The 22,205-nt window shown below is 39.7% G+C and overlaps 1 protein-coding gene across 1 annotated transcript in view; it reads left to right on the forward strand.

Annotated features, from left to right (window-relative positions):
• The first annotated feature begins 25 nt into the window (after positions 1-25).
• EIF2AK3 (eukaryotic translation initiation factor 2 alpha kinase 3) overlaps positions 26-22,205 on the forward strand; it is a 65,234-nt gene continuing 43,054 nt past the window's right edge. Inside the window, exons 1-2 of the mRNA XM_055327555.1 lie at positions 26-539; positions 12,069-12,198. Coding sequence (XP_055183530.1) covers positions 235-539; positions 12,069-12,198 — 435 coding nt within the window. The 5' untranslated portion in view covers positions 26-234. The remainder of the gene's footprint in view (positions 540-12,068; positions 12,199-22,205) is intronic.

The raw sequence follows: 22,205 nt of genomic DNA on the forward strand, positions 1-22,205 counted from the left end.
GGAGACGCGCGGAAAGTTTGTTCAATGGGCGATGACTGAGGGAGGCTGTCACTCAGGTGGCGGTGGCGGAGGCCGGGCTAAGACGTGGCCGGTGGATCTCCGCTCGGCTGTCCGGGCCGTCGGGGCGGCGGCGGGGTGCCTGGCGCGTTGTGGTCCCGGTCGGGCGCTTCCAGTGGCGGGAGAGGCAGACGCCGGCGGCTGCACCTCCATGCCCGTAAGCGGGGCGGGCCGCTGATGGAGCGCGCCACCCTCCCGGGGCGGCTCGCGCGGACGCTGCTGCTGCCGCTGTTGCTGGGGCTGGCGGCGAGCAAGGTGGCCGCAGGGCGCGCCCCCGACCTCCCCGCGCCCAAGGCGGAGGCGGCGTTCGGCCTAGGCGCGGCGGCCGCCCCCACTTCTGCAGCGCGGGTGCCGGCGGCGGGGGCCGTGGCCACGGCCGAAGTGACGGTGGAGGACGCCGAGGCAGTGCCGGCGGCCGCGGTTGAGCAGGAGCCCCGGGACCCGGATCCCGACGACGAGGCCGAGCTACGGCCGCGCGGCAGGTGAGCGGCTCAGGCTGAGCGCCGGCACCGGCGACCCGGGAGGCCACTTGTTTACGGCACGTGTGCCGCGGAGGATCCGGGGTCCGGGTCCCCTGTAGGCGGTGGCCTCTCTCGGAGGAAGGACCACCGGTGACCCGGGAGCGAGCGCGGGGCCGCGTTCCCATCCCCCGGGCCAGCGACAGGCCTTTATCCCTGTTCGCAGGCCAAAGCAGCATCCTTGAAGGTGTCTGGGGGATGCTGAGAGAATAGAGCGCAAAGGTGGGGAAGAAACATCACTTTCCCTCTGTTCTTGTTTTCGAACTTCATTCGTGTTGCAAGGACTCCCTCCCCTTTTACTTCTTTGATGAGTCACTCCGTATCTCTGCTGGGTTGACAACCGTTTGGGAAAAGGACTTCGCAAAGACATTTCTACCTTTCCCTTTAAACGCAACCCTGTAGTGGCCCCTGGGCCAGGGGTGAGGTCAGTATTTCGTGAACTGAGATCTACAGAACATCTGCATCAGAATCACCTGGGGATGCTGGTTAACTGTACAGTTTTTTCAGGCCCCATCCCAGTTGCACTGAATTAGACTGTCTTGGGGCAAGAACCTGGAATCTGCGCAAGTTTTACCAGCGCTCCAGGTAATTCTTGAACACACTGAAGTTTAAGAGCTGCGGGTAGGTCTTGAATTTTGGCAGTTCTTTGATATTTAGAGGGTTTTAAGATATGTAAACATTTGAAATCGGATTGTCTTGGTTGATTGGTTAACTTCCTTAAAAATGTTACTGCAAGGTACATGTTTTTAAGCACTTCGAAATCTGAACACAAAAGTCAGTGTTTTAATGGTAAAACATTTTGCGGGCAGCCAATCTCAGCACGACTGGGGAGAAAGTGATGTCCCATCTAACAAATGGAGTGATAGAAGGAGCATTAGGTAAATTAAACCAGAGAAGGCTGGAATCTGGGTTAGAAAGTATTGTAAGCTTTGAATATAGCAATTGCTAGATCCTAACAAGTTAGATTTAATTTTCAGTTAAATATCAGAACCTTGATCTGTATATCTGGAAACTACTAAAATGGGATAAGTACTAACATTTTCTAGGCACTATTTAAATGTTTATATGTAGATTTTTTTTCCTTTTAAGTAGCACATATTTGACAATATTTTCATAGATTTTGCTAATGGATGAACTTTCCTGGAAGAGTCTTTTTGTTTATCTTAAACTTCTGAAGCACCTGCCCAAAGTAAGTTATGTGAAGTAAAGTGAGATGTTTCATTTTTCTTAGAGTACAGATGTTCCGCAGCAGGTACTTATTAGCACTTACAACCCACAAGATGCCCTAGGGTTAAGGGTTATGCAGATAGTCTGTCTTCCAGGAGGTGAGTGTTGCCTCGCAGTGAGGATTGAATGAAGAGACCCATGATGACATTATAGAGCAGAACCAGTGCAAATGAAATGCCCTGACTGTCCCAAGGTTTCTGTGGTGTTCAGTGGGTGGGGTATGGGGATGAAGTAGGTAAAAAGAGAAGGCTGTGGCAGAATGGGTTGGTTTATGAAATATGAGTAGGATCATGATGAGCAGATACTGGACTTGAGGAAATAGCAAGAGGCACAAAAGCTGGAAAGTATGTTTGGGGAACGTTTTTGTCTGTATACGTGTGTGTGTGTGTGTGTGCACGTACATGTCTGGGCATGCTCTGTGTCTGTATACCTGTGTGTGTGCATGCATGCTCTGTGTATGAGGGAGATACAGACATGCACACGTGTGTGCAGGGAGTTGTGGAAGATGAGGCTAGAAACTATGTTGGGACCAGATTCTATATGTAGAGTCTAACACGAGTGGCATCGTCATCAACCCAGGAGCGTGTTAGAAATCAGAATCAGGCAACATCCACTGAAGGAGTATATGCATTTTTGACAAGATCACCAGATGATTCCCATGCACATGATAGTTTGAGACATACCATTTGAGAAGTGTTGTGTAGGGTAACTTGAATGTCAGGTTTGATTAAAGTTTGTTGTTTTTAACAATAAACTTTATATGTATATTGTTCTATATCCCTAGAACAGAAGGGATAGATTTGAGAGATTTGAGACAGGATCTTGGTTCCTGGTGAATAAGAATTGATTTCTCCTCTCATGAAGCTCCTGTCCACAGATTGAGACGGGGTGCTCAGATTGCTAGATGGTAAGGATTCATCCTTTTAAAGCCCCACACCTCTTTATGGCATTGTTCAGCCTGACAGCAGGCAAGTTCTAGAAACATTTATACATTCAGAGGAAGGAGCCTGTGTAAACAGGTTGAAAAAGAAAGGAATAGAGGTGGAGGTAGTTGGAGAGGATCTACTTGGCAAACAGGAGGACTACTTCCTTCTCAGAAACAAGGAGAGTGGAAACAAGGAGACTGTGCCTGGCGGCGAGTAGGTGATCTTCGGCTAACAGAATTGTCTAGGAAGAGATAGACCTGTGTTTAGGGGCCTGCCAGGTAGCTTGAGGTAGTGTAGAAAGTTTGAGAAGCCTTGGATAAGTAAATTGATAGTGCCGACAAAAGATATGTATGCAGGGTTTATAAAACTTCTTCCTAAGTGCTCCTTAAAAAAGTGAAAAACTGGAGAATACCAGTCAGTGTTCCATAATAATAGACCAATATCCTGTTTGTTTAAAGGAGGAGGGTTAGGGGAACAGATTTGAATTAACTAAATGTTTATTACAAACAACTGTGAAGAGCTATGGTACTTGAAAAACTGTTTTAAAAAGAGGGAGGTGGGGAATTGAGGTCGCTATTTTTGCATGCTGTCTTTCGATGCCTGGAAAGCAATAGGAGACGCTCTGGTTCGTTTTTCTTTCCTCAGTGGAGTTCTCATTGGTTTTATCTTAACTGCTTACTTTACATCTCAAGAGCATGTGAATTAGGGAATAAACTTTTTTTTCTTTAAAAAGTAGCTAAAATAACTTGTCTTTCTGACAGCAGCCTTGTCAGTGCTTCTGTTAAACATTACATTTAGTTGAAATTTAAATGGGATGCTCACTAAGGAAAGCTGGGAAGAAGGTTGCAATAACCGCCTCACTGCTCGTTTTTGTGCACATTGGCATAGTTAGGAGTTACCAGTTTCCTGACTCCAACACAAATGGCAAATTGCTAAGTGTTACTCGGGGTTTGGAGGATGGAATAGGCATCCTCATAGTGAGGGCCTCTGAGGACCTCAAGAGCTGTTAAGAACTAATTTTATCTTAACTATCACACTAATTTGTAACATATTTCTGCCTACCCCCCCCCCGCCCTGCCTCTAATTCCCCTCTAACAACAGTATACTAAATTTTATGTTAATCTATGATGCTTCTTTGTCATCTGTAAACTGAGTTCTTTGTATTTAATGAGATAACATGAAAATATTTTGCAAATTTAAGATGATTTCATTTTTTCTTTCTCTCTTGTCTGTCTTTTCACAAACTGATCTGATGTGAATCATGGTACAGAATCTGGTGTTCCTCAGATTTTCAGACTCATAATTAAGTTTGTTGTTGTTGTTGTTGTTTTAAGCTAATATAACCAATGAATAATAGAATACAGTGTTAAAAGGGAACTCAGTCATCTGGTCCCAATACTGCTCACTTTTCTGACCCCAGACTTTTTAAGTTAACTAGAAATCCTATTTAAAGAAGAATTTATGCATAACTTTCATGGCAAGTTGTAAGCCAAAATAAACATACTTTAGACAAGTAATGAATTTCCTTCCTGTCTACAGTTGTCTTTTTAGCTTATTGACACCTGGGCTCTAGATATGATATGTGAGAGGATTGAGGATACTCTGTTCTTTATTTAAAGTATGAAGCCTTTACACACTGAGGCATTTTGCAGAAAGGGACTGGGTCTTCATCAGCTTCTGTGAGCTGTAGCTCCAGCATGCCTCTTCACTTCCTAAATACTGCCTGGGAACTCCCATCTGGTTTTTTTCCTCTTTTTGTAAGAGACAGGCTGCTGAACATTTTTTACTGCAAAATATTTTGAAATACAAAGAGGAGAACTGGTAGGTTGCAGAACTAAATGTGAAGGGGGAAATTTGATTAAAATATTTTGTTTTTTTTTTTTTAATTTTTATTTATTTATGATAGTCACACACACAGAGAGAGAGAGAGAGAGAGAGAGAGAGGCAGAGACACAGGCAGAGGGAGAAGCAGGCTCCATGCACTGGGAGCCCGATGTGGGATTCGATCCTGGGTCTCCAGGATCACGCCCTGGGCCAAAGGCAGGTGCCAAACCGCTGCACCACCCAGGGATCCCCTGATTAAAATATTTTGATTAAAAATGTTTCCTAGAACAAAGTAGAAAGTGTGTCCAAAAATGCTTTAACTTAATAGAGAAAGGGTATCTGTCATTCATGTTGTCTATAATATTGAAAACTCAAATGGTATTTCTTTAAGGTGTAGCTGATATGTCAGTTATAAAGTACAGTTGGTAATTTTTGACATGTTTGTTTTGATTGGGTGCAGGGCTAGTCTTGTGATATGTTTAAATAAAGGAAGTTTGATTTGAAGATTTACTTAGTAGGTGAGGACTAAGAAGTATAGTCCAATTAATACTAGTTTGTTTTTGAACAAGAACATATGCTTTCTTGAATGAGAGCATGTGTTTAGGTGGAGGATTCTTGGCTATATCAAAAAACAGATTGAACCAAATCACATTTTTAATTTTGTAGAGTTTTGTTTTCTATTTTCCCCTCCTCTCAAAGAAAGAAAATGTGCAATTAAAAAATAAGCACTTGTGGGATCCCTGAGTGGTGCAGCGGTTGGGCGCCTGCCTTTGGCTCAGGGCGCGATCCTGGAGACCCGGGATCGAATCCCACGTCAGGCTCCCGGTGCATGGAGCCTGCTTCTCCCTCTGCCTGTGTCTCTGCCTCTCTCTCTCTCTCACTATGTATGACTATCATAAAAAAAAAAAAAAAGCACTTGTTAATGTAGAAACTATTCACTTCATATAATGTTCTCTTGTCACCTGCTTCTTTTTCCCACATAGGAAATTTCTACAGGTAGTAAGCCTCCTTTAGAATTATTATATGAAAGAATTCAGGATCTACTCTAGACTCTGATAAACTTAATTGTAAGTAAGCAGGCATTCTGGATGACTTAAGTCAGAGCAAACAGTTTTTTTAAATAGGATCTTCACTGTGTCATAAGGTCATTTCTGCTCAATAGAGGGCAAATCAGAGCAGTAACAGAATAAATGGTATCTTGATGAGATTTCTGGGATGAATAAAAGCTGCACATTGTAGTAATACAGTAGTGGCTACATAATGAAAACTTATTGTTAACAGAATGATAGAGTTTAAAAACCTAAATTCATTCTTCTGTCTGTTCAAAACCTGTTATTTGGTATGTGACCTGAGGCAAGTCACATCTTTCTTGGTTTCTGTTTTTTTTTTTTTCTGTTTTGTTTTATATGTATAATAGTATCTGCCCAACTAAGATGTTTTATTTAGTTCATTATGTTCGTTTCGCAAACATTTACTGCATTTAACTGTTATATGCCACGGGTAAATAGATGGGCAGCTGAGCTAGCCCTTGAGCCCTAAGTCTTGACAGGGAGATCATTGTGTTAAAGAATTAACTATACTAGAATGGATAGTGAGTGACATAAGAGGAGTTTGAGAGTAAAGACAATGGAAGTATCAAGTGAGAGAGTCTTTGAATGTGAAGTGTCAGGGCTAGTCTAGGCTGCAGAGTCCAGAGCAGTGATTCCCAAGCCAGGGCTCCTGGACATCTATAGATCTGCAAAGGTAAGAATGGGGATCCATGAGATTGTCAGTATTTTTAAATAACCAAATGGAATTAGATATCCAGTGTGGAGAAGGCTAATTAAACAGTCAAGTTTTTTGGTTTTGAACTAGAATTGTATCAAACAATATAGTATTCTTAGCTATGTCTTTTCAGAAATCTTCAGTATTTTGAGTGATATTAAATATTTCCTCTAAAAATGGGGGAGTTCATTAGAAGGAAATGTTTGTTGCTTAAATGAAATCATTTAAGATGTGAAATAAAGAATAAATTAAAAGGGAACTTTGTTGAAAAGTTAAGAAACGCGTGCGCGTGCACATGCGGCAGTGGAGTGGGGGATTATGCTGATTACGAAAGGCTCAATGTGCTATAGCAAGCAGTATGGCCTTTATTCTGTGAGCATGGGAAGCTTCAGAAGTTTATCAGATCTCTATTATAGAAACAAAACTGTTGGAACTGCAGAAGGGACAGAGATGTGAGGCAGGAAAATATGTCAGAAAGGCTTTTGAAAATGTTCTGATGAGAAGTGAGAATTGGCTCTAGGACAAGGGCAGTGCTAACAAAGGAAGGAAAAGATTCAAAAGCTTCAGAAATAGAATCAGTAGTACATGACTATTGTCTAAATGTAGAGCATGAGGGAGAAGGTAGACTTGATGTCTGATGCAAATGTTAAGTGACAAGGTAGATGGAGAAGGATGTGGGAGAGAAGATTTAGCTGAACACACGGTGGGGGTAAGAAGCATGCCCTGATGAAAATGCAGAAGTAGAGCAGGGAGAGAGACAGTGAACAGTAAACATTGTATAGGTTTGGGAGCTCTCACTTTACAGGTAAAGGCAAAGCCGTGGCCATTGGATAAAGCTAGAACTCCATGACCTGTTTGCTGGAGTTTGAGAGCACTAGGAATAATGGGGTGAAGAGAAGTGTCCTTGTAGAAGTCGGGGAAAGGAGAAGGTCCAGAATGAGGAGTCACTCTTTCAGCTGCTGCTGCGGGACAGACTTGATGAGAATGGATCCGGCAGGAGGAGATCGTGGAAAACCTTGAGAATAGCTTTGAAGCATTGGATCATGCGTAAGAGAACAGCGCTTGCTGTTGAGTAATCCAAACAAATGCCTTTGTAAACTAAAGCAAGGTGTGAGAGATAGAAATTTCTGAAGAGTTTATTGACAGAGTTGACCAATAGGCCTTCTTCAATCAGGGTAAGAGATTATTTCTTTACTCCAAAGAAACAGCCCTTTGAGGTAAGTCAATATTTGCCAAGCTGGTCTTATTGCAAGGCTCACCGGGGTTACTTGTCAGGGGCTAGCTCCCAAGCCCCCTCTGGTGGGATGGGACCCATGAATGTTTACTGGCTTTTAACAAGCACTCCGGATTATTTTTATGATCAGGCAAGTTTGAGTTATGCTGAAGAGGAGAAGAGCCATAGGGATGTGTATACAGGTGTGACTTCAGAGCTCCAGTTCTTAAAAAGAAAAAGAAAATGCTCCAGTTCTTTCCACTGGAAATGCTGCCTCTGTGGTCCCTTCAATTTTTAAATAAGTTAAGGGCTTTTCATCTTGTTCATAGAAACCTGAAAATAGAGTGAATGGATTGTGGGTAGAAATGGCATTATAGTCCCCCTATTTGGGGAGAGATGTTCATTTTTTATCTCTGATGTTTATTCTAAGCTTATGGCTGTCCTCTGTTTATCCCTGCATTCAGCATTATCTATCTACTTGATGCTTTTCTCAATCCCAGCATCTCTCTCTTAGAATGTGATTAGACACAATAGTCTAAATTGTAGCATCTCTTTTTTGCACTGTAGTGCTGCTCATTTCAGCCACAGCAGAAGGGGTACTTCCTTCCAGAGACATATTTGGGAAGAAGCCCACACTGAATATTATGGCTAGTTTGTAGCAGATAAGAATGTGAATGATTTTGTTTGTTTGTTTTTAACATCTTACAGAGTTGTAGGGGATTTACTGTTATTCCCATTAAGAGGGTAAAAATAATTAAGGTACCCCATTCAAACCTAAGAACCAGATTACATTAAATATCAAAAGCAGTTAAGGGACACCTGGGTGGCTCAGTGGTTGAGTGCCTTCATCACCAGAGTCCTGGGATTGAGTCCCACATCGGACTCCCTGTAGGGAGCCTGCTTCTCCCTCTGCCTATGTCTCTGCCTCTTTCTGTGTATCTCTCATGAATAAATAAACCTTAAAAAAAAAAAGCAGTTAAGAGAATGATATACTTAATTGTTCCTTCCCACGTTTGTATTTCTTTTAATTATTACCCAAATTTACACTTATTTTCTAGATATAGTACAAAATCTGAAACTATCTTGTTTAAAAAAAAAAACAAAATCTTTGACTCAGTTAAATGCACCCTATATGATAAGTTGTCAGTGAAAGAATAGTTAGGTATTGAACTCCAAGTGACTTATTAAAATATTTTTGTATACACATAAGATACACATGCATATTTTATTGTTGGATTTTTTCCTTGTTTTGAAAATGAGACCTAGAATTTTACCATTCTTCTCTGCATACCTCTAGCCCAAATACCTACATACCTAGAAAAATTACAGGATTTGTTGTTGTTGTCGTTGTTATAAGTAGAATGTCCAAGGTGATAAACAATGTTCGTTCTTAATTAAAAACAAAAAATAGTATCTGAAATGTTGCAGTGATCTCCTTAATTTCTCATGGTTATCACTGTTTGTTTATACTAAATTTTGTTTCAATTAGAGTGGTTTTCATTCAACCATCTATTTGTGGTTAATAATTCCAGAATAATTAGACATTTCTACAATGGTACTAGGGAAGAGTTCACTTGGTTCTGAACCCTGGATCACTATTAGATTCTGTTCTTTTATTTGTAAGTTGACACATATAAGGTATGAATTTTTTATACCCTTCATTATAAAATAATTTTCTTTCTCAGAGTATCTGTCTGTTCCCCTAATTCCTGGTAGATTTCTTTAGAAAGCAGGTTAATGTGTAGGGAGGGGAGTTGAGTTGTTTCCTTTCTTTTGGTTATCTAAAATTACTAGAGTTTGTAAGTGGCAAATCTTTATTTTCACAAATTAGACTAAGAGTTGCCATTTGAGGGCAGCCCTGGTGGCGCAGCGGTTTAGCACTGCCTGTAGCCCAGGGTGTGATCCTGGAGACCCTGGATCGAGTCCAACGTCAGGCTCTCTGTATGATGCCTGCTTCTTCCTCTGCCTGTGTCTCTGCCTCTCTCTCTCTCTCTCTCTCTGTCTCTATGAATAAATAAATAAAATCTTTTTAAAAAAAAAAGAGTTGCCATTTGAAAAATTCAAAATGAGAATTAGTGTATAGTTTGGAAACTAGATTGACAATTTTATTTATCCCCTTGATAAATTTATTCATTTGAGAAACATTAAGTTCTTTGAAAGGTTTCAACTGAGTTTATTGAACTGTTTGTCTTGATCATTTTATTGCTTCACTTTGAATTTGTATACAATGTACTTCAGGTGGATTAGAACAGATAAAAGTTGTATTTTGTAATCCTAAAGTGGAACATCATGTGTTCTTGGAATTTTCATGGTCTTTAAAGCAGACAAATATACGTAACAAATTTGTAGAACAACTATATAACATAATCTTTCATTCAACAAATATTTATTGAGGACCTTTTATATATTTGAGAGTATATGTTCCAGGCAGACGGAACAGTAGCTGCAAAGGACCTGAGGGAATTAGAGAAGTCGTTTTGGAGAAGTCATTCTACCATATAAATCTGGTAGGCAGTTAGGTATATATAAGTCCAGAGTTCAGGGAGAAGGAAAAATTTGAGTTGCCGGCGTATAGATGGTATTTTAAGCTATGAGACTGGATGGATGAGACCATCAAAAAAAGTACGTGTAGGTAAAGAACACTTTGAAAGAAGAGATGAGGAGGAATCAGAAAATGAGGCTGAGAAAGAGTAACCTGCAAGTAAGAAAAAGAATCTGGAGAGTACAGTATCCTGAAAGCCACATGCAGAGTGTGTCTCATGAAGGGCAGGAGAAATCTCTGGTCAGGTGCTGCGAGAAGGTCACGTGAACTGACACCTGACCATGGGATTTTTCAGTATGAAGGTCATTGAGGACCCCAATAAGAACCTTTCAAGTGGAGTGACAGAAGCAAAATCTTTATTAGGAATAGTTCAAGATGGAAGAAGGGTAGAAGATCTGGAGACAATGTATAAGAATTCTTTCAAGGAGTTTTGTTCCAGAGGCAGACAAGGAGTGGATTGAAAACTTAGAGGGAGTAGAATGGTTCATTTTGTCTAACTGGTTTGGTTTTTAATTGGGGGAATGATAGGTTTGAAAGCTGAGAGGAATGCTCTGGTAGAGGAGAAATAATTGATGTAAGAGCAAGAAGAGAGATGTGAGGACTGGCAAATAGAGATCTGTTGTCTAAGCAGAAGTGTTGGTAGTGGATGGGACCATGAACAATTCACCTGCAGTAACAGGAGGGAAGATAGAATCATGGGTCCAGGTGGTGATAAAGAGAGAGATGTGATGGTGGGATTCCTTTTGATTATATCTATCCCTGAGACACATGAGCTTGGGAAAGCTAGTGTTGGAAGTTGAGGAGAAAAGAGAAATAATATAGTTTAACCTCGGACAGCAGGTGAGTAGATAGACCACGGTAGTATGCTGTGATGGTGGAGCAGCATTAATAGCCCTTTTCATGTTGGTGGTCATGATTAAAGTGAGTCCAGTCAGCATGATTATGTTTTTCTTTGGCCACATTCAACAGCACAGAAGTGAGAGTGAGAAAAAGCAGAGCATTGGATTTAACTAGAGTTAGAGTTGTGCTAGTCAAGTGTGACATGTCAGGGGCCAGGAAGTGCTCCAAATGAAGGACTATGGGATTTAAACTGGGTATGAAAGAAGTGAGGGCCTAATAGTATTGAAGCTCAGGGTAAAAGTGACAGAATCAATGACATGTAGGCTCTAGTGGGGTCAGAGATTAGTGGGAGTGAGGGAAGCAGAGGAAATGAGCCAGAAAGGGCTTGGTGGTGGGGGCTGGAATGCTTGAAATTTCAGTGTGAGGCAGGGGAGTTGTGGTGATTGGTAATGCCAAGAGCTAGGGTCTCACCATATGGGGCAGTGGTTGAGGCAAAGTATAAACAGGTCATAAAAACCCAAAGAATGTGTTAATAGTGACTGTTAAACCAAGAGCTAAAATCCTCAAGGAGTGAGACTAGTAACCCAAGCATCAGAAGACAATAACTAGGGGGGATAGTGGACAGAGCAATCTGATCCTGAGGATTTTTAGACAGGAGAGAAAGTAATCTAGAAACAGCAATGAGGTGCAAGAAGTACTCCCACCCTGTCATGGGACCGAGTGGTCAAGGGTTTTAGAGCAAAGAATCCTCTTTGCTTCAAAAGTGATGTTCTCAGGAAGAGCCAGGTTTCTACTCAAGCAAGAAGGCAAGTGGACATTCAGGAAAAAGTGTGTTTCAGGGTCAAGGCTTTCAGGGATTAAGGAAGGAAGAAGAGGACAGCACTGAGAATGTTGAGGGATTACAGTGTGGGAATGAGGAATGACGGAGGAGTCTGGGGCTTTTCATAAGTGACCTGAAGACTATATTGCAGTGGTCTTGGTAGGCCTTAGACAAATAGTGATAGCAAGACTGTAAGTGTTGTGAGGAGGTGGGCCCTCCCTCTTGCAATAGACAACGTCCTTGGGGATGGTCCGGTTTTCTTTCCAGTGTATGCAGTGAGGTGCCTAATATCGTAAATACCTTTTAAACTTTGTCTTATTATTTTTTAAATTTATAGATCATTAGTGATTATCAGCACTTTAGATGGGCGAATTGCTGCCTTGGATCCTGAGAATCATGGTAAAAAACAGTGGGATTTGGACGTGGGATCCGGCTCCTTGGTTTCATCCAGCCTCAGCAAACCAGAGGTAAGAATTTTCTATTAAATGTTGATTGGAAATAGCTATAATGAGCAATTACTGATACCAGTAGTATGTATTTGCCCAGCACCCGATGGCCTAGGTGTGAGACCTGTCTGCCTCTTACAAGCTGTGTCTCCTTCTGGCAACTATTTAACTTTTCTGTTCTCAGTTCTCCTCCTTTAAAACAAGTGGCTAGTGTCACCTACTTCTTAGAATTGTTTTGAACGTTAAATGAGTTATTCATATACATGAGTAACTGTGAATACTATGTGCTGTATCCATCAGCATAGCTCATAGCTATAAAATGATCATCATTTCTTCTCCCTTATTATTACCACAAGGTGCCTAAGAATAATAAAACAAATATAAATAACTGTATCCTAATAGTTAGAAACATATGCTGCAAAATCCCATGAATTATTCCCTACATCTTACCTAAAGCTTACATCCTAATTATAAGCATGGAATTTTTTTAGAATGTAATTTTAGACAAATTTGATTATTTGCAAAAACAAAAAGAGAGATGGTGCTTCTAAAACTCCTAAGACACATGACTCCAAGACTTAATCAGTGACTTAGCTCCTCAGAGCTGTAGTATTCTCAGCAATAAGTAAGGACACTACCTACTTACTTGAGGCAGGGGGCGGGTTAAATGAGGGAAGTTTATTTTTCTCAGCTTTTGTCTTGACTCTGATAGATTAAATCTCTGTCCAATTCTAGAGCTTTATTCTTTTGTTTAAATCATTTAAAGTAAGTCCCTCATTTGAACTGAGACTGCTGACATGGAAGCTGTCACCTCTTTTCCTGAATACCTTCAGTCTCTGATATATCTAACCAAGCTATGTTCCTCTGGGACACTCTTTCTAAATGCTCTTTTTTAATTTCATCCCTTTTAGAAAGCTAGGAGTACCTAAGTGGCTCAGTCAGTTAAGCAGCCGACTCTTTTTTTTTTTTAAGATTTATTTATTTATTTATTTATTTATTTATTTATTTATTTATTTATGATAGGCATAGAGAGAGAGAGAGAGGCAGAGACACAGGAGGAGGGAGAAGCAGGGCAGGCCCCATGCAGGAGCCTGACGTGGGACTTGATCCCAGGTCTCCAGGATCACGCCCTGGGCTGCAGGCAGCGCTAAACCGCTGCGCCACCGGGGCTGCCCTAAGCAGCCGACTCTTGATCTCAGCTCAGGTCTTGATCTCAGGATTGCCAGTTCAAGCCCTGCATTGGGCTCTACACTATGTGTAGAGCCTACTTAAAAATCAAACCAGACCAAAAGTTTTCCAGCTGGTATCAGATTTGAAAAACCTAACATGAGAGGCTTAAGGATGATGTAATTAGTGGTGACGAGATTTTCTGATGGGAATACTGCTGCCAATGCCCCATCTGGTCTTCTATAAACCCAGCCGGGATGCTTTTCTGGAGCACCCAGGCAGGTGCTAAGGGAAATGGCAGTGCTCAGTCTCCACATTTGTGTGTGCTAAGCCCTGACTAGGCTTTCCTAGTGCTTACTATTTATCGAATGGTACAGTTTGCTAAAAAATATCTGTCAAGAATACTGAACTTCTGTTATATTGTGAATTATTGATATAAATAGCAATTCTCTTGTAAATTACACTAATAAATTTGAATCAGGTGTAATATTGAAATGAATTATTATTCAGTCTAAACATTCATTGATTTGTGTTCTGCTGGGATTATGCTTGGGTATGCATGTTTTGCTTTATTTTTAAACTAGATATAAAAAGATGATCAGCAAAATCAGAAGACTGAGCTGTTTACATCTGAGGTAATATTACGGCATGTCATAGTGGTACAAAGCATGTGTGTGTTACACATGAACAAAAGATAAGTTGCATGGTATGACAAAGTAGAATGCAAATAGTTGTAATATCCTGAGTGCTATTGAGTGTGTTTAAATTATGTTAGCCATTTTAAGTACAGTTCAACTTTCTCGTCCCCAGTCCACACCATTTTCTGTGGTTTATTAGGGCTTTCTTGTTTTATTTTTTTTTTTTAATTTTTTATTTATTTATGACAGTTACAGAGAGAGAGAGGCAGAGACACAGGCAGAGGGAGAAGCAGGCTCCATGCACCGGGAGCCCGATGTGGGATTCGATCCCGGGTCTCCAGGATCGCGCCCTGGGCCAAAGGCAGGCGCCAAACCGCTGCGCCACCCAGGGATCCCGGCTTTCTTGTTTTAAGTGCCCTCCTTCCTACCCACTGCAAACCCTAGATCCTTTGGATAGCATGCTTTTGAAATGTTAAATCTCAAGTATATTGCAAAGTTTCTCTGTGTCACCCTTACAATAAATGAAAAGCTCATTGGCCACCAAGCTTGCAGGAGACCTCTTTGCATTATCTAGATTTTCATTTTCTATTTTATGGAAAGAAAAGAAAAAAGAAAATCTAAAGTACTGACCATCTGGGATAACACAATAGATTTACTAGACTTTACTGCCCCCACAAGTTCTTGAGACCATTTCTTGAAACAACATGTTTCTGGGGTTGTAGTATACATGTTACGTACTCTACACATGATGTAATCTTCACACAGATCCTCCTGAGGTTGATGTCATTTTGTAGAAGAGGAAGCTGAAGCTCAGAGAAGTTACTTGCTTGAAATTGCAGACCAACTAGATGATAAAGCTGGGACTGAACCCAGGCTGGCCTAACCATACCCCCTTCTGCTTGCTCTGGAGCCATTTCCCCATGTGGGTGCACCTCCCCATTACAAACTTAGGCTGCTCCTCTAGTACAGCAGGTCTCAGACTGTATTGTCCCAGGACCCTTTATATTCTTAAAAATTGAGGAGGGCTCCAAAGAACTTTCTTCATGGGTTATGTCTACCTAGACTTAAACTATGTTAGAAATTTAAAAAGAAACTTTAAAGACTTGTTATTAAATAATTTTAAAAATGAACCCATTGATGATAGCATAAAAACATGTTGTTATGAAGAATGTTTTCTAGTTGAAAAAAATTTCAATGAGAGGAGTGGTGGCATTGTTTTATATTTTTATAAATCTCTTTAAGTTCTGGTCTAATAGATAACTGGATTTTCATATCTGCTTCTGCATTTAATGCGTTGCATTGTTGTTTTGGTTGAACTATATGAAAAAGAAAATCTGGGCACATACATATATGTAGTTAGAAAAGGGAGATGTATTTTTGAAGCCTTTTCAGATGGTTGGGTCATTCTTTTTTTGATACTATACCAAAACAAGTAGAAGTTTCTTAAAGGTTAGTTGCACTGTAGAATCTGAAACCGTATCAGTGAACATTTTGTACTCTGTTATATTAACATCCGTCTGTCTGTCTTGCCCTTTACTCATGCATGATGTTCTAACATCATTTGACAAATTCAGTGAGTTATACCGATCCTCCAGCTGTTGACATATTTCCTAACAGAATTATTTTAAAGATCAGATTTGCTATTATCACCACTGATCTCATCAGAAAAGTCTTTTAGTCCTGGGAAACTGTTGAGCTCACATTGGTAGAGACAGGTTCTCCAAAATTCTAATCTTCACTTGAAATTTTATCACAGTTATGGTCAGTTGTTTTCTTTGAAGTAAGAAGTTCACTTTGTGTATGTATTTTTGAGAAAATGTCTGACAGATACCCAAGCCTTATAAGCTTCATTTTCCCCTAAGTTGTTTAGGTAGAAATGGAACTCTGTGAACAGACAGTTCACAGCTCAATCACACAAGTGCTTTTCCTCAAGATGTGTTTCATTGGGTATTTGGCAGAAGTGCTGGTGCATACTTCCTTGGTAGTCATGCAAAAAGAGTAAAAAGATGTGTACTTAGGTCCTAAATGAATGAAATGAATGCTTTTTATTGCTTCATCAGAATATTCTTGAGTGAAACTTTTCCTTTTGTTCTTTTCTTTTGTTCTTTTTTTTTTTTTTTTTCATTTTACTCTGAGTGTGTACCAGCGAAGAATACAATGACTGCTATTTTGGTGTTTGATTCTCTTGATTCTCGTCTAAGGCACTAGCAGTTTTAGTCACCATTGCTTTTTTTTTTTTTTTTTAAGTAGGGCATGAAACCCAGTACAGGGCTCAAACTCATGACTCTGTGGTTAAGACCTGAACTGAGATCACAAGTCAAACACTTAAGGGACTGAGCCACCCAGATGCCCCTAGTCACCATTGCTTATATGCCATCAGTGCAAATATCACCACAGTAAGAAAGCAAATAACACCTTAGTAGCAAAGCCTTTTGACTCTGCACCTCTAAAAGCATCCACAGACCACAGTTTGAGAATTGCTGATCTAGTATATGATAGAAATATTATAAGAATATTTGTAAGAGAAATGGATGTATTGTGAGCTTGAGTCATCTATTCCTTGGCAAGGTGTGCGTTGCATCTGCAAGTTGTGTTCAGAAGTTGGACAAAATACCGCAGAAAGAGGATTTAAAACTGCTATTTGAATGAAAGTCTCTAACTTTTTGTGAGAAATAGTTAATTTGCACTGTCTGAAGCCCAGCATTTGGTAGAAAAGGGTAGTGCAGGGAGGAGGGGCAAGTGCAGCAGGCAGAAGGAACTGGCATGGAGATAAAGCTGAAGCCACCCAGATGATGGTGGGAAGATCCGTGGCTCCTTGCAGGCACTCCTGTATTAAAATGTCAGTTTCTCCACGCTTTCATTGAGAGTGGTATGAAGATGAGACAGATAAAACCTATAATGCCAGGGAAAATGTATTCCCTGTGAAGCAATTGGTAAAGAGATAAAGATCTCTTTATGTATGTATTTTTATTTTTTACATAAAATGTATGTATTTTTATTTTATTTACTTTATGTATGTATTTTTATTTTTTACATAAAAATTATGTAATAATTTTTTAAACTTTTATTAATCTCTACCCCCCCATATGGGTCTCAAACTCACAACCCCAAGATCAAGAGTTGGGTGGTGTACTGACTGATCCACTATATAAACATTTTTAAATTATTAATGATAGAGCAGTTGGTGATGAATCACATGTACTTCTGCTGCAATAATAACGTAAAGCCATGCAGGAACTGATTGCACTGTGTGGGATTGTGGAGGAGAAGCTGGGATTCAGAGACTTGAGTTCTAGTCAGGATTGTCCCATTAACTGACTAGATGGCCTGGCTAGATTCTTTAGTTCAGTAGAGCTTTAATCTCCTCCTCTGTGAAATTAGAGATTGCACTAAATCCTAAGATCTTTGTAACTTCAGGAATCAGATACCATCAGATACATGAAACACCCAAATAAATGATCTAGAGGGAGTTTTCAACTTCCCCCTTTTTTTTTTTTAATTTTTTTTTTTTTTTTTATTTATGATAGTCACACAGAGAGAGAGGCAGAGACACAGGCAGAGGGAGAAGCAGGCTCCATGCACCGGGAGCCCGACGTGGGATTCGATCCGGGGTCTCCAGGATCGCGCCCTGGGCCAAAGGCAGGCGCCAAACCGCTGCGCCACCCAGGGATCCCTCAACTTCCCCCTTTTTAAAAAACTACATTTAAGGATTCTTTAAAAAATAAAGCACAAATTCATTAGAAATTACCATTAGGTGTGTATATCATTGCCTCTGGGCCTACTCTAAAATGTCCTTAACCTTCTCTGATCCAAAAGGCATATAAAATAGTATATTATGTCATTTTATTGGTGTTTTGATTATGTCAATGAAAAATAAGTTCCTAGAGGATAAGAGAGATTGACAGTTCCATTAAACAAGGATTTTACATTACATTTAGAATGGTGTGCTGCAGGAAGGTTGAGGCATCTTGAGACATAGATCTGATTTGCCACTCTACTCTTGACTAGGTATTTACAAACTTCCTCAAAAGAATACTGATAATAAACCAAGCTAAAACTGTTGTGTATAGGTGTGTGAGAGAGAGAGAAAGAGAGAATAAATGATAAACCTAAGTTCACTCCATTAGCTGTAACACATGTGCCCTAGGGTCTAAACCTAATACTTACATAATAGTAGCTAAGAATTATGTTTTTAATTTTCCAAAAGACTACCTGAGGTAAAATCTGATTTGCTTTCCTCTGGTAATTTATATGCACATTAAACCTTGAAAAAACACTGAGGAGATTTTGCTGTGGTTCCTCATTGGTTGTCTTAAAATTTTGTTTTGTAACATGTTAGCATGAGTTTTCTTTGAAGTCTCTGGGTGACATTTGGATCACATTTCACCAAATCTAAGTAGATATAATATCCTTGAACTGTCTACTTTTCTGTGTCTTGGAACACATTTATAAACACATAGATGCCCTCCTAATCTTTATTTAGAATGCATGTTATAGGATCCCTGGGTGGCGCAGCGGTTTGGCGCCTGCCTTTGGCCCAGGGCGCGATCCTGGAGACCCAGGATCGAATCCCACGTCGGGCTCCCGGTGCATGGAGCCTGCTTCTCCCTCTGCCTGTGTCTCTGCCTCTCTCTCTCTCACTGTGTGCCTATCATAAATAAATAAAATAAAATAAAAATTTAAAAAAAAAAAAAAGAATGCATGTTATAATTGTAAACATACTAATTTGTCCTTAGATAATACCTTTGACTTTTCTTTACTTAGAGATACCATATTTATTTTTTGTTTCAGTTTTCTGTTAAAATGGCTTTTTCTTCCGCCTTTAAAAAGAACAAACAACTCTATTATAAGTCTATAGCTAGAGTTTGGGGTTTTGTTTTATTTTCGGCATGTTTCTCCCCATGGGACACCGCCTTTCTGTTTCAGACAGGTGCAGAAACAGGCAACTATGATGCTAGAGCTTTCCAGCCTCCTCCTCACCCCTCATCAGACTGCATTCATTGAGAAGAGTCTTTATAGGTGGGGGAGATTCTTAATGGTTAACTTGATTTATTCACAAAGAGCCCACAGTAGAGCCTTTGAGTAGTGCTTTATTAAGAGAGGATCTGTAATCTCTTTTAAAGATTCTCTTATTTGCACTGAAATATGTCTGGTCATTTTGCATTTTTTCATTTGTCCATAAACTAGCACGTTTTGAGCCTGATCCGTCATTGAAGATCGCAGTTTGTTGGGAAAAGTCACTGTCAATTCAGTCATGTAGCAAGCCAATGTGTAAATAATTGCTTAGGTTAATTGCTTTTCTTTTAATTATAGAAATGAAAGAGTGCTTTGATTTAATTTTGTTTTATTAATCTCTTAGCATGGCTGAAAGCGTTGCTGTGACCTAAACCAGTTTACTCCAGCATGCATGTTGCCAAGTGAGAAATTGATTTGAACTTATTTTTTAGGAAATTGACTTCACATGCACATTATCTACTTCATGAATGTATAATGACCTAACTGAAGGGAGAAATAGTTACTAAAATATGTGTTTTCCACCATGAATATGAAAAGTATGCTTAGGGGATGCCTGGGTGGCTCAGTCGGTTGAGCATCTGCCTTCAGCTCAGGTCATGACCTTGGGGTCCTGGGATCAAGCCCCATGGAGTTCAGGTTCCTTGCCTCAGCAGGGAGCCTGCTTCTCCCACTCCTTTTGCTGATCCCCCTGCTTGTGCTTTCTCTCTCTCTCAAATAAATAAAATATTTTTTAAAAAGTATGCTTAAAAGTTAGTCTAATAGTTTTCCTATTTTGTTCTATAAGGTGACTATAGGTTGAAAAAAGAAAGAATGGAATAGTATCTCCTTGGCATCTCACTGCTCTTGGGTGTTAATTCATAATCTTTAGTGATAATAAGTAACAAAATTGCTTTAAGATTTGTTTTTTCTTCAGCATTTCCTTTAAAAAAAACCAAAAACCTACATTTCCTCCTAAGCATGTCACGTGTGATCCCTTCTCTATACTGTAAGATTTCATAACCCCTTATGTTAGATCATCTAACTAGTTGTTGACCTTGCCTCCTTCCTTAGTCTGTGAGGTATGATTCCCAGGAACACTTTACTTTCAGCAAAAAGGCTTTCTTTATTCTCTGCATCATGGTAATTTCAATGTTTTCAGGGAAATAAAAAAAGTCTGCTTCACACAGGGCTGGGACATTTTTTTTCTCTTAACATCACAAATAGTCAATTCTAGCATCTAGTCATCTAGTCACTTGCTTGTTTTAGCTTATTAAAAGTTACCATTTTATGTTCCATACACAGTGTATCATTTTTGAAGAAATAAAATATACAAAAATACACCTGTTAACTTTTCTTTAATATTGTTCATCTTTGTAATCAATAGTTTATAATCCTTCAGAATTTCCATATAATAAAGGAGAATTTTAGGGTTGATAGAGATTTCTGGTAAATCAAAACTGGTAACAGTTTGATATTTTTAATTCTTACATTGAATTCATCTTTATTTAGCTTTGAGGCTTTGTTTTTAAATGGGTGTTATGAATCCACAGTTGGGGAAGAAATCATTGACATGACATAATTAAGCTTTCTACTTTCTCTTTGACTTTACTTTTGGAGCAGCTATTTAAGTTCTAAAAGCTGGGGACCCCTGAATGGCTTAGCGGTTTAGTGCCTGTCTTCGGCCCAGGGCATGGTCCTGGAGTCCTGGGATCGAGTGCTGGGATTGAGTCCCACATTGGGCTCCTGCATGGAGCCTGCTTCTCTCTCTGCCTATGTCTCTGCCTCTCTCTCTCTCTTTCTCTCATGAATAAACAAATTAAATCTTTAAATAAATAAATAATAAATAAATAAATTCTAAAAGGTTTTTTGCAATTTTTGAAGTTTGGTGTTCATGAACTGTAGTTACTTTCTGAAGTTATCTTACAGAGAATAAAGGAAGGTTCATGATGAATTTACAGATACCAAGATGAAGAGTTTATGTTTTTGTTTTAAACATTTTTCTTTAATAAATATACATATATATGTATATACACATGAATTATATGAGAGGTTCAAAGTAGCACTACATATACCTAACAACTCTTGTTTGATTAGTAACATACAGTGTGCAAAGTGGTACCAAACCTATTCTTATTTAATCCTTGCATAACCTTGTAAAATAAATATTCTTTTTAATTTTTTTTTTTCGAGAGAGACTGCATGTGAGGTGGAGGATGGTAATCCTAAGCAGGCTCCAGCCCAGCCTGGAGCCCAATTCAAGGCTTGATCTCACAACTCTGAGATCATGACCTGAGCCAAAATCAAGAGTCAAATGCTTAACCGACTGAGCCACACAGGTGCCTTGTAAAATAAATACTATGTTCTTCATGTGACAAAATTGGGGCTCAAAATGCTTCAGAGTTCTGTCTGTTGTAGGAGAGTTGAGACTCAACCCTAGGTTTTTGGACTTAGCCTGTGCCCTCTTTCCAGTGTTTCATGCTTTTTTTTTTTTTTTTTACAGTCTTAAAAAATCTCCTATCATCCAAATATTTATTCATTACAAAAGGAAAAATAGTATAACTGTACAGTGGGGAAACCCGACAGACACCAGACATCACCTTAATGAAGTGATCAAGGTTAACAACAAAAATAAGACTTATCAGCCTTAAGAGCTGCCTGATATAATGCACTGAGAAGGGCACAACATCACTTCTCTGGTTTTCTTGCCAAAAATACATAATCTCAATTCAATCACAAGAAACCATCCGGCAAACTCACATTTAGAGACATTCTATAAAATACCTGATTAGTTTTCTTCAAAAGCCCTAATAAGGTCTGAGGCTTTGAACAACAAAGCAAAACTAAGGCACGGTCACAGATTGAAGGAAACAGAAAAATATGATAAATGAATACAGTATGTCACCTTAGACTTGATCCTGGACCAGAAAAAGGACATTAGTGAAAATATTCAGGAAATTTGAATAAAGTCTATAATTTAGTCAATAGCATTCCTCCAATTCAAGATGGTAACTTAAGTGAAGCTAAATGAAAGATTTATAGAGGGCAGCCCGGGTGGCTCAGCGGTTTAGCGCCACCTTCGGCCCAGGGCCTGATCCTGGAGACCAGAGATCGAGTCCCACATGGGGCTCCCTGCATGGAGCCCGCTTCTCCCTCTGCCTGTGTCTCTGCCTTTCTCTCTCTCATGAATAAATAAATAAAATCATTTTAAAAAAAAGAATCGTTTATAGA

Source organism: Nyctereutes procyonoides, unplaced genomic scaffold, assembly GCF_905146905.1.
Source record: "Nyctereutes procyonoides isolate TBG_1078 unplaced genomic scaffold, NYPRO_anot_genome, whole genome shotgun sequence".
NCBI classification, from domain to species: Eukaryota; Metazoa; Chordata; class Mammalia; order Carnivora; family Canidae; genus Nyctereutes; species Nyctereutes procyonoides.